The sequence below is a fragment of the Pleurodeles waltl genome, chromosome 7, assembly GCF_031143425.1.
Source record: "Pleurodeles waltl isolate 20211129_DDA chromosome 7, aPleWal1.hap1.20221129, whole genome shotgun sequence".
Classification (NCBI taxonomy): Eukaryota; Metazoa; Chordata; class Amphibia; order Caudata; family Salamandridae; genus Pleurodeles; species Pleurodeles waltl.
The window spans coordinates 971,433,681-971,449,710 of record NC_090446.1 but is presented as its reverse complement, the minus strand read 5'-3'; the positions used below and the strand labels follow the sequence as shown (position 1 = coordinate 971,449,710).

The following is a 16,030-nucleotide window of genomic DNA, read 5'->3' as shown; positions in this document are numbered from 1 at the left end:
AATGTTAGACTTGAGGTGCACAGGCTGAAATGTGTTTTGCTCTTTTGGGTCCAGTATTGGCTTGGCAGTAAGAATGAATATTAGAATTGAGCAGCCGTAATGGAACTGTATGTGAGCGAGGTCCCAGTATAGGAAAAGAAGTGACCTCGTCTGGGTAGAACTGAGGTGCACTGATGGAGCTGCACCTGAGGTCCGAGTACTGGAACAGCAGAGTGAACTGACTGTAAGAACTGAGGTGGTCTGGCAGACGGTGTGTGTGTGGGGTTCTGGCATGGCTGAGGACTTGCAGTGTGTGAACCGTGGTGCACTGATGGAGCTACGATAGAAGTCCCAGTAATGGAGGAGTAGGGTGTACTGACTGCAAGAACTGAGGTGCTCTGGCAGACACCGTGTGTGGGGTTCGTGGCACTAGCACAGCTGAGGGCTTGGAGTGTGTGAACTGCGGTGCACTGATGGAGCTGCACCCAAGCTACCAGTCCTGGAGCAGCAGAGTGTACTGACTGCAAAAACTGAGATGCTCTGGCAGACAGCAAGTGTGGAGTTCATGACACTGGCACGACTGAGGGCTTGAACTGTGTGAACTGCAGTGCACTGATAGAGCTGTGCCCGAGGTCACAGTACTGGAGCAGCAGAGTATACTGACTGCAAGAACTGAGGTGCTCTGGCAGATAGCGTGTGTGGTGTTATGGGCACAGGCACGGCCAAGGGCTTGGAGTGTGTGAACGGAGGTGCACTGATGGAGCTACGCAGAGGTCCCAGTACTGGGGCAGCAGAGTGTACTGACAGCAAGAACAGAGGTGCTCTACCAGACAGCGTGTGTGGGGCTCCTGCTGAGGGCTTGGAGTGTGTGAACTGAGGTGCAATGATGGATCTGCGAGTGGGATTTCAATAGGCACTGTCTTTAATGATTGCAGAGCCCTGGTAGAGCTGGGTAGCCTACGCTATAAGCAATTACAAGTGATCCTCTGCCCTTCTTCTCAGCAATCAGGTAGGCACACTTGGTAAAGAAAATCCAAGCCAAGGAAAGGCGGGAGTCAGGCAGCTGAGAGAGGGTGTAGAGAGCAAACAAAGACCAAATGCGATGAAGCTAACAGCCTGTTTAGCCTTGTTTACAGCTAAGCTCATGGGAAGAATGCTCTGGAAACGAAAAGGGAAGCTTCCCCGGACAGGAACAGAAAACAAAGTAAAAAAAAAAGTTCCCTACAGACCAGATAAACAGGTCAAGGCGTAATTATACAGTAGTTGGTCCCTGCTCCCACACAGAAGAAGGAGGGACAAGGAGGCATGACTGACCACTAGGAAGCAAGGATTTTTAAATGACACTGAAACCTACAAATGAAATAGCTGGAAGCCCACAGAAGAAGTATACTTAAAAGTATACAAGAGGTTGTATGCTTACGCTCGACCTAATGAGACCGAAAAGGAATGGATTGATAAGAAGAAGCAGTGCCTTGGTAGAGAGATGAGACATGACACCCATGCCTGCACTGTACATGTGAGCGATGCAAACTTCTATTAGTTTACCCAGCTGGATCTGTCTACAGGGAATAGAAGATTGCACGTGCAGCGTTCTATGATGTAAGGAAGGTTGATTTGCTACTGCCTTGCTCTACTTGTTCTGTGGGTAAGCAAATTTTGCACTGCTAGATTTGTGAATGTTCTGTGTGACAAGAAAAGATTGCACTTCTGTTCGCATAGTCTCCTGTCCTCTGAAGGAGTGTAGCGTCCACTGCTAGTCTCAAAGTGTACTTGTTCTATGAAGAAGGGATATTTCCACTTGCGTTACCCCACTGTTGTACAAACAAAATATATAATTCCCTAAAAAACAGGGACCATTTCACAATATCTGATGTGACATGTGAATAGGCCTGAGGAAGGTGCCTGATCTGCGTAGGGGCAGTAATCTAGCAATGAAACTTGATGGAAAAAAGAAACAGGGTCTGTTGCTCAACTCTTCTGTTATTATGGTTGAGCGCACAAGCACTCCCGTCCGTGCTGTAATCTCTCTTTGGGCTTTTAACCATGCCCAAGTCACGCCTGTCACTTTCACTTGTTCATGGGCTTACCTTTTAAAATCCACTTGATTTCATTGGTGAAAGGCATGCTTACGTCACATGCCTTTTCCGGTGTTAAGCCCTCTTCGAGCGCACCAGCCAACTACTGAAAACATACGATGCTCCATGTTTTCAGCCTGGTTTTTGCACTACTTTATCTTTTTATTTTCCACGCAGTGCGATCGCGTTGGGTTTTACATAGCGCGCTCAAGCTCGTTTGTTTGGTTTTCAATTTCAACACAATCGCACTGGGTTTTGCATAGCGTTTTTTATTTCAATTTATGTGGCAAGAAAAGTCCAGTTAGGTGTTTACAACGCTAATAGCTCTAACTCGAGCAAATGAGAGACCTGTTGCACTGCAAATGCTTGTTAGTCTTATAGTGAGGATACACCAAAAAACATTTTTAGGTCATTCACATACAATTTTAATATAGGTGTTACAATTTTAAAAAGAGATCATAAATTTCTTTATGAGGGATAGAACCTCATTCAAATTAGGGAACGCATAACTAGGAAAGTGTACAACCACTGAACAATAGTACTTGTGGATGATTTGCAGTGCTAGATGTGGAAACTCACTGATGAAGCATACCACACGAGACAGGTGAGGGGTCATCATTATAAATGAGTACATTACCCTATGGCATTTTCTTAAAGAGTTTGCTATTGAGTACCTCTTGATTATGACTGTTTACAGAGTGTACAATACCCTTTAATTCCTCTTACTCCCTCTTTAGTGTGTTAGCTACCTGTGCTGTATGTGTTCTGTATGTGTGAGAGAATTATGTGATGTTTTTACACTTAATGCCACCTATACTTTACTTATTATTTGAATAAAAGACGGTTGCGCTGCTGCTGTCTATGTTCTAACTTTGTTGTGAAGCTCAGTATACAACCTTCCACTGTGCAAAAGACAAAACGATTCAAATTGCTAATATTTGTTTAAATGCATGATGTGAATGAAAGTGAGAACCCACAGATTATACTTGAGCAGAGTGTGCTTTTAGTTCTGTGCTTGACACAAGCTGTTTTTTGAAACAGACTAGACTCTGCAAATTTTTAAAACACAGCTGACAAGTAGCTCTATGTCATGTATAAAGCCATCAGCCATTTTTTACATTTTCTCCAACAGCAGTTTGCATGCTGGGGTTTTGATCTGATAAAGATGGTGTTAAAAACAAAAATACACGCGCCCCACCATTTAAACAGCTGTTGGTTGAAAAGCAAAGATTGGCTGATGGTATTGTATGTCTCTGGTATGGTATTGGCAGCCTTCGACACTGTCTCCCATTCCATTTTAAACTGCAGACTACATGAAGATAGACCTTCATGGTACAGTGCTTTACTGGTTCGGGAATTTTCCTGGTGAACTGTATGGAAAATGTCTGCCTTTGCTCCTTCAAGTCAAAATGGAAAGATACCAACAAGGGAGTCCCCCAGGGATCATGCCTGATCCCAACATTTTCAATATCTATGATACACAACTTCTCATCCCCTTTGGCCCTGATCCAGACAGAGGAAGATAAAAATTTGTGGGCTGCATGTGGGAAATTACCACCTGGATGAATAACAACTGCCTCCAGCTAAATAGTGAGAAGATGGAGATCATGTTATTTGGTAAAGCCAAGGAGATATGGTGGGAGTACTGGCGGCCTGTGGAACTTGGTTCTGCTCCTAAACAGGTAGAGAAAATCTTGGAAAGAAAAAAACAGTCACCGTCCATAAAAGATCAAATCAACAACATGTCACTTGCTTTTGCCACAGTGAGGCTTCTAAGGAAAATGTTTCCCTGGCTGCCTGACAGCGCCAGAAAAACCCCTGTCCAGGCTCTTATAATCATCATCATCATTCAACTTTATTTCAGCTATAAAAACCATAAAATTACACACAAAAACGTCAACATAAAACAAGACAAAACAGAATTATTTCAATACAATAAGGCATTAAATATTGATCTTTCTATAACATAGCTAAATAGGGCCTTTCAACAAAGTCGTATTGCCTAGTTATAGAACTTGGAGAAAAGATATGAAAGGTCACTTTAAATCATTCAAAAATGTCTAAGACCCAGTTAAAGTTAAAATGCATTGGGGGCTTGCTGCTTCTTTGCCTAAGATACCAGATAGAGATAAAATAAGGGACAAAGGAATAACTTAAAATCATTCCAAAAAGTCATTATCGCAACTAAAATTAAGGTTCGTGATGCATTGGAGACTTATTGCTTTTTATCCTGAGGTGCCATACAGAATTTAAGTAATGGGCAACCGAGTAAAAACACAGTTCCTAGTATCTGTCCTACATATCCTCAGGGTGGTATGCCTATTGTCAATCCCCAAGAGGCAGCACAAAGATGATCCAAGGAGCACGCTGTTTGGTATAAGCACCACAAAATACACAAGATGTGCTCATTGTTCTCCACTGTCGAACAACCCATTGGGCAGAGGTTAGAGGAGTTAATATTATTCCCCCAAGAAGCTGTTAATGATGCGGTAGATAAGATCCACAATCTGAATTTGACATAAAGAGACCTTACCTTTGGAATGCTCAGATAGTCCATTAAATCCTAAAAAAGAACCACATTTGAAAGACAAATGCTAGTCTGTAAGGCTGCCCAAGGAAACAACAGATATTTTAAGGCCCAAAACAACTTTCCAGTAAAGATCTTTGATAAGACCCTGGGAACTGGTGGTCACTGAAGCCGGTGAAGCCAGAAATCAACCAAACCTAGCTTAGCCAGCCAAGACTTAACATGGACTAACCACGGGATCCTAGGAGCCAACTGGTGGGTTAAAATTACGGTAACGCACTGTCTGTAGGGGATAAGTTGCTTGGTGGACCATAACCTTACCCAATCTTTAAGGGGATAAGTGGTGTACTTTTAGGTAACTTCAAAAGAGATCTTAGTAAAGAATTCTCCCCTTTGTTTAGCACATCGAGATTACAATGACCCCATAGTTCAGGACCATAGAGAGCAGCACTACACGCTTGGGCCCTATATATTTCCAGAGCTGGTGATAGATAGTAATAACAGGTTTTACTTGCAAATCTGACGTTAGACCCAGCTTTACGCTTGAGGGACAGAGTGCTTTTCCCGATCTGGGCTGACCAACTGTTAGAATCTGACAGTTTCACTGCTAAATAGTCAAATTCTAAAACCCTATCCAATTTTAATCCATCTAGGGCCACATTCCCCTTGACTTTCTTGCTGTGTGAAAATACCACGTATTTCGTTTTAAACCTATTTACCTCAAGGCCACAGACCTTGCAAAATTGGTTGAAATTCCCCAAAAGCGCGTTGAAGCCCTCAACAGTTTTGGATGAGGAATGTGACGTCCGCAAATAGCAGATATGGAACTATGGAGCCAGCTATCTTTGGAGCATCGCCTATGCAATTCATCAGGTAAAAGATACTTTCATTGATGAACAGTAAAAATAACTTTACTGGAAAATTATCTGTGGTTCCCCATCCCCTGTCTCTCCCCCACCCCTAGCCCCATCTAACTCTAGCAAACTTCTCACTACACAAATTCCGAATCAGTGACAATAGAACCCCAATTTTAGTTAAGACCTCCCAAAGTTTTGCCCTTGGGACAAGGTCAAAGGCCACACAAAGATCTACAAAGGCGATGAAAAGCGACCCCTGATCCTGGTTGACAATCTGCTTTTATGGTTAATAACTGAAAGATTTGATACACTGTACTTGTTTTAGGAATGAAGCCAGCTTGGAGGTGTGATAGGGCCTTGTTGGATCTGATCCAGTCCCAGAGTTTTACCAAGAGATGCTTGCTATATATTTTTTTATATGTTGTCTATCACGGAAATAGGGTGATAATTTCCTGTTTTTTGCCTTGAGCCCTTTCTATAGATGGATATTATTTCAGCCCCACTCCATGATGTTGGATGGGGGTGCCTGCTGCAATTGCATTAATCAAAACCTTAATATAAGGAACCCAGATCTGGGGTTTTGCACACAACATATCCAATGGGATCCCGTCCATCCCATGGGATTTCCCCAATTTCAATCCCTTAAGAGCATTAAAAGATTCTTCGATAGAAAAAGACACTACCTTTTCCAATCCGGCACCACTAGAAAGCAGAATTCCTGGATTGGGTGGAAGCGATTTGTGGGGAGGCTCTGCGTAGAGGGCTGACAAATGTCCTATCCAATCTGCCTCGGAAATGTGACATTGAGAATAAGCATAATCTTTGTGGCTAATTGTGAGTGACAAGATGCCAGAACAATCTTAGCATTCTTCCTCCCTTTGCAGGTTCCAACAGATCCTTCCAAACCACAACTTCCCACGAACACTCACTGGATTCAATAGCTTGTGCATAATCCTGCCTAGCTTTTAAAATATCTGGCCTCAGGTTGCTTTTTAATCAATCAATCAAACAATTTATAGAGCGCGCTACTCACCCGTGAGGGTCTCAAGGCACTTGTGTGTGGGGTGGGTGGGTTTACTGTTCGAACAGCCATGTCTTGAGGTTTTTTCTGAAGAGTAGGTCGTCTTTGGTTTTGCGGCGGTTGGTGGGGAGGGAGTTCCAGGTTGAGGGGGCGAGGTAGGAGAAGGCCCTGCCTCCTGTGGTGGTTCGTTGGATGCGGGGGACTGTAGCTAGTGCGAAGTCGGCTGATCGGAGGTTGCGGGTGGGAGTGTAGAAGTTCACTCTTTCGTTGAGGTAGGTCGGGCCGGTGTTGTGGAGGGATTTGTGTGCGTGGATGAGGATCTTGAAAGTGATTCTCTTGTCTATAGGGAGCCAGTGAAGGGATTTGAGGTGTGGTGAGATTCGTTTGTGGCAGGGGAGGCCAAGGATGAGGCGTGCAGCTGTGTTCTGGATTCTCTGGAGTTTGCGTTTGAGTGTGGTGCTAGCGTAGAGGGCGTTACCGTAGTCTAGTCTGCTGCTGTTGAGAGCATGGGTGACCGTCTTCCTGGTCTCTGAGGGAATCCATTTGAAAGATTTTTTTTTTTTTTTTTTTAGAGTGCGGAGTGTGTGGAAGCAGGAGGAGGATAGTGCATTGATTTGCTGTGTCATGGAGAAGGAGGGGTCCAGGATGATGCTGAGGTTGCGTGTGTGGTTTGCGGGGGTGGGTGCGGGGCCTAGGGCGGTGGGCCACCAGGAGTCGTCCCATATGGTTTTGTTGGGGCCGAAGATGATGATCTCGGTTTTGTTGGAGTTAAGCTTGAGGTGGTGTTGAGGAGAGCAGCGTGTAGGTTGGTTTTGGCGGTGGTGGGGTTGCAGGTGCGAGAGAGGATGAGTTGGGTGTCATCTGCGTAGGAGAGGATAGTGATTCTGTGTGGTCGGAGGATGTTGGCTGGGGGATCATGTAAATGTGGAAGAGTGAGGGGCTGAGGGAGGACCCTTGGGGGATTCCGCAGATGATCTTGGTAGCGGTGGAGTGGAAAGGTGGAAGGCGGACTCTCTGGGTCCGGTCGGTGAGGAAGGAGGTGAGCCAGTCTAAGGCTTTGTGGCGAATTCCTATGTTGTGGAGGCTTGTTCGGAGTGTGTGGTGGCAGACAGTGTCAAAGGCTGCGCAGAGGTCTAGGAGGATGAGTGCGACAGTCTAGCCTTTGTCGACTTTGGTCCTGATGTCGTCAGTGCATGCGATGAGGGCGGTTTCCGTGCTGTGGTTCTTGCGGAACCCGGATTGTGAGGGGTCAAGAGTGTTGTTTTCTTCTAGGAAGTGGGATAGGCAGGTGTTGACTAGTTTCTCAGCAACCTTGGCGGGGAAAGGGAGGAGGGAGATGGGGCGATAGTTGGAGAGGATCTCCGGGTCGGCTTTGTTTTTCTTTTTTCTTTTTTAGGACCGCAGTGATTTCCGCGTGCTTCCAGGGGTCAGGGTAGGTGGCGGAGTCGAAAGAGGAGTTGATTATGTCCCGGAGTATGGGGGCGATGGTTGTGCTGGCTTTGTTGTAGATGCGATGTGGACAGGGGTTAGAGGGGGATCCGGCGTGGATGGAGTTCCTGTTTTTTTTCAGTTTCTTCGTGTGTGGGGGGGCCCAGGTGGTGAGTGTGGTTGGGAGGGGGGGGGGGGGGGTCATGAGTGGGGGTTGAATTGGGTGAGTGAGGGGTGTGTGTGGTATGAAGCTGTTGTGGATGTCCAGGATTTTGTGGTGGAAGTGGTTGGAGAGGGCGTCACATAGGGGCTGTGTGTGTGTGTGGGGTCTATGTTGCTGGCTTTAGGTTTGGCTAGCTCTTTAATAATGGTGAAGAGTTCTTTTCTGTTTAGAGAGTTGTTATCAAGGCGTGTCTTGTAGTGATCTCTTTAGGCGGTGCATATGAGTTGGTGATGGGTGCAAATGGTGGTTTTGAGGGTGGAGAGGTTGGTTGTAGAGGGTTCTTGTCGCCATATTTTCTCCGCTTGGCGGCATTTGCGCTTGGAGTTTGGGGGTGAACCATGGGGCGTTTCTTGATGTTGCGGGTGGCGATCTGTTTTCTGAGGGGGGCTAGTGTGTCTGCGCAAGTAGTGATCCATTTAGAGAGGTTGTGTGCTCCTGTGTTGGGGTCGTTGGTGTGGGGGGTGAGGTTGTGTGCCAGTTGGGAGTTCAGGCGTTCTGTGGGGATCTTGTCCCACATGCGGTAGGGTGTGGTGTGTTGGTGGTGGTGTGTGGGGGGTTTGGTGAAGGAGAAGTGGACGCAGTGGTGGTCAGTCCAGAGGAGTTCGGTGGTGTGGGTGTAGGCTATGTGTTGGCTTGAGGTGAAAATTGCGTTGAGCGTGTGTCCTGCTGAGTGGGTGGGTGCGGTGACCAGTTGTTTGAGTCAGAGGTTGGTGAGGTTGTCTATGAGGGAGGTAGAGTTGTGGTCTTGAAGGTTCTCCAAGTGAAAGTTGAAATCACCGAGGAGGATGTAGTCTGTGGAGGTGAGGGTGTGCAAGCTGATGGTGTTTGCTATGGTGTCGCAGAAGGCGGGGTGTGGTCCTGGTGGTCTGTAGATTAGTGTACCTCTGAGGGTGGAGTTGTTGTTAATGAGGATTAGGAAGTGCATGTGTTCTGTGTTGTCGATAGTGTCTTGGGAGCTGGTGGTGACGTTGATGGTGTCCCTGTGTAGGATGGCGATGCCACCACCTGGCCTGTTGAGGCAGTCTTTGCGTTGGAGTTTGTATCCCTTGGGGATGGCTATGTCGGGTTCCGAGGAGGGGTTGGTCCAGGTTTCCGTGAGGAAGGCGATTTCAGGTGAGTGTGATGTGATGAGGTCCCAGAGTTCTATGGCATGTTTGTGAAGGGAGCAGGTGTTGAGGAGCAGGCAGTTGAGGTGGTTGTGATGTTGGTGTGGTGCATGAGGGTGTTGTTGCGGGGTGTGTTCTAGTTGTGGGGTGGTGTGCTGCGGGGCTGGTTGGTGGGGGTTTGGAGCAGAGTAGGTGTGTATTGTGTTGGGGGTGTTGTGTTTGTTGTCGGGGTCGTTATGGTTGGTGTGTGGTGTGAGGGATGAGGAGCAGGAGAAATGACAGGTGTGGCAGGTGAAGGGACCATGAGTGTGTGTGGGGCTGGAAAGGGTGCAGGTAGGGCGAGGGCCTGGGTTCAGTGAATGGAGGGTGAGAGGGGAGTAGATTTGTCTGAGGGGGCCAGGGGGACTGGCGCTGGGCGCGGACAGGCTTGCCTTTGGCACGCCAGCGGCGTGCCATAAATGGGAAGGAGGGAGGGAGTAGCAGCTGGGAGGAGGGAGGGCTGGGCGAATTGGAAGGCTGGGGGGTGGGGCCACAGGGGATGGCAGCGGCGGGAAAACAAAAGGAAAACGGAGGTGAGGGGGGAGGCGGGAGGGGCGTGGGGACGCAGCTGCAGGGGAATAGCAAAAAGGAGAAAACAGACGGTGAGGAAGGAGGGGTGAGGCGGGAGGGGCCGCGGGACGCAGCGGCAGGGGAATAGCAAAAAGGAGAAAACTGATGGAGAAGGAGGCGGCGCGGGGCTTCCACCAGAGCTGTTTTAGCCGCTCTGCAGTTTCTGTCAAACCATTCATGGGTTCTAGATACCAATTTACGCGATGGAGCCTTCCTCTCAAAAAAGGTTTCAATTGCTCAAACAAGAATGCATGCATGGTCAATATCTGAAGGGGGTGCTCTCCCGGTCTAAACAGTGAACTAGTGCATTGTAGACAGCTCCATAAATCCCCTTCAATGAGGCCTTGTTGCTGGAAATATCCAACCATTTCACCTTATGCCTGTTATTACTCAGGACCACCGCTCTTATAATCAGTCATCTGGACTATGGGAATGCTTTACTGGCAGCAACAAATGACTCCTTGCTAACCAAGTTGCAGGTAGCACAGAACACAGCTGCTCTGCTGATTTGCAACCTCCTGACATGGCCCTTCTCCTCCCCTGTTCTAAGAAGACTGCACTGGCTGCCTATTAGAAAGCAGGTCGTTATTAAACTTTGTAGTCTGAACATAAAACACTCTTCAAAGCGCTTCCTGTCTGTCTGTACTTGCGTCTTAATCATTATCAGCGTTTGAGGCAATTAGGATCTTTAAATAAAGTACGCTTGCGAACCTCACGTATTCGCACCTCAAGATTTGGGGGCAGATCCTTCATACACAGCCCCATATAATTGGAATAAACTTCCTTTTTACCTACGTTCCTACACAGTTTATAAAAGTTTCAAAAAGATGTGAAAAAGGCTGTTCTAAACCAGTCTTTTGCCTGCCAAATTTAGTGCACAGCAGAGATACTGCTTCGGGAGTGAGTCGAGTGCTATACCAAGAACCTTCAATGAATAAATGTCATAGTGTCACTTTGCACAATTGTGAAAGCCAAAATAAAATTTAGTTCCCAACTTTTAGCTTTCAAAGGAAGATGTCATAATCGACTGTGGACATTTCACTATGGGACAAACACCAACACACTCTGGACTTCAGTGTTTGCCCCACAGTGATTGCTTTTTTCTTTACAGATCTAGCATGCAAGCGCTTGGAAAATGTTGTCATCTATTCTGTGGGCTTTGACCACACCCATCTCATGCCCATCACTTTCATTCGTTCCTGGGCTTGCCTTTCAAAAATCCCTTGATGTCATTGCTACATGCTTTAAGTTTGTATAGCCTTGAGGCTGCTTTGTTACACCTAGCAGACCGGCCCTTTTTTAAAAATCTTACTCCGTGTCTATACTATGGGGCAGCAGTGCCTAAATTGATCACATGCCAGTGGCTAAAGTTTTCCTTTGCAACGCGAGGCTGCTGCAGTTCAATGTGAATAATGAGGCAGAATTATTCTAAAGCCATCTCAGGCATTTTTAATATATGTACAGCCACTTTTAACCCCTTTAGCGCAGTGCTCAATTTGTAAATAATCACGTGCCGGTGCCTAAAGCTTTTCTATGCAATGCACAGCTGTTGTAGTTCAACGTGAATACTGAGGCACTGTTATTCTAAAACCGTTCTCAGGCATTTTTAATGTATGTACAGCCTCTTAACTCCTTTAGCTCACATGGTGCCTCAGTATTCACACTGAACTGCAACAGCCGTGCGTTGCAAAGGAAAGCTTTAGGCACTGGCACATGATTATTTACAAATTAAGCACTGCAAGAGTAAGCTAAAGGGGTTAAAAGTAGTTGTACAAATATTAAAAATGACTGAGATGGCTTTAGAATAATAATGTCTCAGAATTCACATTGAACTGCAACAGCCTAGCGTTGGAAAGGGAAGCATTAGGTACCACGTGATTATTTACAAAGGAAGCACTGATAGTGCTTAATTTGTAATTACATTGGAATGCCAAAAGTTTATTTCTGAAAAAGTTTTTGGGGGGTTTATATGATAATTGTATAGGTTTTATTAATCTCACCTTATTGCAATTATGACCATGACTCAGGCCAACTTAACATCCTTATTACACTATGACTGTTTAAACACTCTTGATATGTTGGGTGACCCTTCTAGTTTATTTCTCTTGTCATTTCACTGTGGCTGCCCGGTGTCTTTTTTGGGGGAATTGTATATGACAGCCAACAACTTTGAGGTGGGGTGGTGAAAGTAGTATTCTATTGGAATAAGCATGGCAGATTTAAATTAGAATTCTAAATGGCAACATTTTCATTTTTTGTGGCAGATAGAGGAAGAAGGTAAATGGAAGTGCTTTAGTTATATGTAGGCCAACTAGAATTATGTGGCCGGGAAAGATCAAATTATGAGGCAGGGTTGACCAATTTATGTGGCAATAAAAGTCCAGTTATCAGTTTACAATGCCAACAGCTCTAACTCAAGCAAATGCAGGACCTAGTGTATTGCAAACCCTTTTTTTTTTACGACCCTCCCATGTCCACAGGCATTTCACCACCTACAACTGCAGTGCTGTCTAATTAAGGACTGCAGTGCAGTTGGTGAAATTCCCATCGGTACGGGCCAAAGTCTGCATACCGTCATAGTCTACCTGCTAATATGCCAACATTACCACTCCTTGGAAAATCAACATTGTGTCTAAAAATATGTTGTTTACCAGAACAATGTGTGCAGCAACAACTAAAAGTGTCTGAAGTGCCACACACAAAGGGAAAACTAATGTGCTGACATACCTCTCCCTGAGGGGTTTCTGCAGTGATTTAGGTGGAGCACCTGCAACACCACTGTGATGCACCTAGATTTGAACGTGCTCTAGGTGCTGACCCTTAAGGGCTTGCCAATGCCATAGTTCACGCGGAGCAATGTCACAAAGAGGAGGCGTGAGAATCAGAGCCGAAAGGCAAAAGTAAAGCATAGGAAGGAAAATGGACGGCACATGGAGGAGATGAAGCTGGGGCAGAGCTCACAGGACTCCAGAAGTGGCTCTACCCATTTGACTGCCTGCTCATTCTTTGACCAAAGGCATGTTATGCAGCTATTAGCAATTGTTCTTGAGGCACTGTTGAGAACCATAAATTTGGCCTGGCTGCTGAAATGCTGAGTAGAGCTGGGTCCTTCTTCTGTTAGCACCCCCCCAGCCCCCATTGAATAAACACTGGACATCTAGGTATATTACTTCCAAAAGATACCTCTCAAACATGGACTTTCAAGAATTGTACTGGTAGCAGCGGCTCCTTGCTAAGGCGGTGGAGCATCGCCACACTGCATTCAGTAAAAGGAAAATGATGATAACGCAATGTTATTATCATTTTATTCACCATTTGGAGCCAGGTTGGGACGGGACCAGGCTGGATGAGGGCTGGAGGAGGAGTGTTATGTGCACCTTTAAGTGTACATGTCTGTTTGGCCGGCCATGTTGGGCCGGCCAAACAGACGTGCGCAATTTGCATTTCTCTAACCGGCTGTATTGCACAGCCGGGAGGAGAAATTGCACAGGGTCCCACTCCCTGTGTGAGCGCCAAAGCAGTCTGCTCACACCAGTCACAACGATGCTGTCATTCTGGTAATAGCAGCATCACGATTGGCTGAGGGAAGTGTGGGAGCCTGTGGATGGAGGAGACTAACGTGTCTCCCAATTGCACAGGTAAGTGTTTTTCAAATTTTTTATCCGCCCCCAATCAGTGGTAGCCGCCACTGTGTACTGGAGTTTCCAGGATGTTAAAACTGTGTACTGACGATATTTGGGGGCCATACAAAGTGTTCTTTGCCAGACCAAGATGAGAGAGCTGATGCAGGAGAAAGCAAAATAGGAACTTAGATAGTGTCACAGGCTTAACGATAGATGACTTGACTGTATGGCTCTGCAAGCATCGTCCGGTGTGTAGTTGCCCTGAGTGATGTTGCAGTACTGAAAAAACGGTAGAGGGGTCGGCTGCTCAGCCTTCTTAGGTTGGAGGATGCAAATGTTGTGACACCTACGTTCGGTCTGCTGTTGTATTTTGCTGTGTGAACAGTTATGCACTATTGGACTTCACCCTGACTACTGCCATGCTACCAGACTACCTGTGTTGTTTACATTTGTCAACCATGTCCCTCGCCAGTGATTAGCATATGATGTGCTGCAAGGTTGTTGAAAATGAAAATATTTTTTAAAAAAGAGCTGTGTGCTGACTGTCCCCTACCAGGAACAAGGCAGGAAGTTTTCTAACAAGTCTGACTGTTTAAGGACTGCTTTAACGACCAAAAGCATTATTGGTATGGGGGTTACTGGTGCGGGCAAGTGGAGGAGCTGGTTAAGAGCAGGGGCTTGACACACAAAATTCAACTACTGCCTCACAACCACCATATAATCTGAGCTTTAGAGTGTTCCTTGCACTTTTGTCAAGAGCAATTATTCATCAAGACAAATAGAACTATTAGGACAGCGAGACAATTAGAGAGTGAGAACGAGCTAAAGTGAGGACCACCGTACTGAATTATGTTCACCGAATTATCTGAAAGACAGAGGTGTCTGCAATTCTCTGTGGTCGGTGGGCCAGTGAAGAGAGGCAATCTCTCTCCCATTATATTTTTGATTTCTAGGAAAGATCTTTCACAACTCCATACAGAAAATATATAATAAGTATCAAAGAGACAACACCTTTCAAAAAGAAGCATCCAAGAAGAAGGAGCCCCTACGTGAAACAACTTAGAGACAGCATTTTAAAGAAACAACTCATGTATCTCTTTACACTCAGCATTAGTACAGGCCGATACCACAAAGTAATAAGTTGCACACTTTCCAGAAGCCTACACTTCAAAGCCAGAAGTTATCCTTTTTGGCATGGGTGAGGGGGTTATGAAATAAAGGCTAGAAGACTTTCAGGTGACAACAAACTCGGAGAAATTAACAATCAAGGTTAATGTCTGGGACAGTGCCTTATAAGAAATGCAAGCACCATGTACATTTGAGAAAAGGAAAGAGTCCTCGTAAAGTAAGGATAAGCATAGACCACTATGAGTACTGAAGATACATGTACATCATCTAACGTGCTACGTGAACAAGCACGCGAACTACACAATACTTTGGATTCATTCACACTATTCCCCGCACTAAGGACACCTTTCTTACCTCTATTCAGTCCTCCAGATGAATGCAGTCAACTCACAGCACAGATTTAAACATCATTGACCACGACTTTGAGGAAACAAGATCCTGTCCTAATGAAACACCTATTCCACTAAGCAACATCAGAATACGAAGGAAGGCCCTGTCTCTCAACATTACCTGCCTGACAGACACAACTTGCATTAAAGAGCTAAGGCATTCACTTACCACATTGCATGCATATATGTGGGTGGGAGGCGAGGACTGCTCACTGGTGTGCAGTTGTAAGACCTCATGATCCTCTCAGCCAACAAGAAGTTACGGAACAAGCTGGCAACAAGCAGGTCTTGCCTGAAGAGCTTCTGGAAAAGATCTGCAAGAAAAGCAGGCCTAGTTAGAAGAGGGGAAGGGTTATGCTATAAATTGCTACAGCACCTTTCCTGATGCACAAAACCTTAACACCTCATGGTCTATGTCCAGGTTCTATACATTACGTAATAAAATAGAAAGGCCCTTTCTAGGGCCCACAATATAAGCGCTTACGTGTAGATAACCCCCAGTGGTACCTCTTTATTATGTCAGAAAGGTGCTGTGTTACCACTGAGAAGAACATACCACATAATAGTGGTGGCTCACAGTGATTCTTTACCTTGGGGAACTCTTGCCCATGTTGTGGTGTCAGTGAATATTTGGTGCATTTATTTACTTCTGGGAAGGTCCTTAGCAGCAATGTAGCTGCTGAGGACTTTAGAGTGGCTGGTGCATCTAACTTTCATGAAGAACCATTCATGTTATACTGTCATGAGATGTCTTACCTCGAGGCAGCACATTCCATGCGATTGTGTCAGTGATGGCTGTAAATATCCAGTTGAGTTCTCCCAAGGGTGTCCGTCGATCATTCAGTCTCCCAGGAATCCTGTGAGGAGAGGTAAACAACTATCAAATCAGAAATATGAAGCGCAGCAGACAAGCTCTTGATATCATTGCATAGAGCAGCATCTATTCTGTGCTTTTACAAAAGTTCTATAACAAAATCAGTATCCCCAGCTATCAAAATTTATATGGCTAAGGCGCAGGGAGCTGCTATCTATGGCGCAGAGGTATGGGGATCATCCAATAGTAAT

The 16,030-nt window shown here is 45.7% G+C and overlaps 1 protein-coding gene across 3 annotated transcripts in view; it reads right to left on the bottom strand.

Moving 5' to 3' along the window:
• Positions 1 to 16,030, bottom strand: part of RPTOR (regulatory associated protein of MTOR complex 1) — a 1,432,785-nt gene that overhangs the window by 568,715 nt on the left and 848,040 nt on the right. For all 3 annotated transcript variants that reach the window (XM_069199733.1, XM_069199735.1, XM_069199734.1), the window contains exons 8-9: positions 15,722 to 15,822; positions 15,135 to 15,279 (exon numbers count right to left, since the gene is read on the bottom strand). In XM_069199733.1, the coding sequence (XP_069055834.1) occupies positions 15,135 to 15,279; positions 15,722 to 15,822 (246 nt within the window). The remainder of the gene's footprint in view (positions 1 to 15,134; positions 15,280 to 15,721; positions 15,823 to 16,030) is intronic.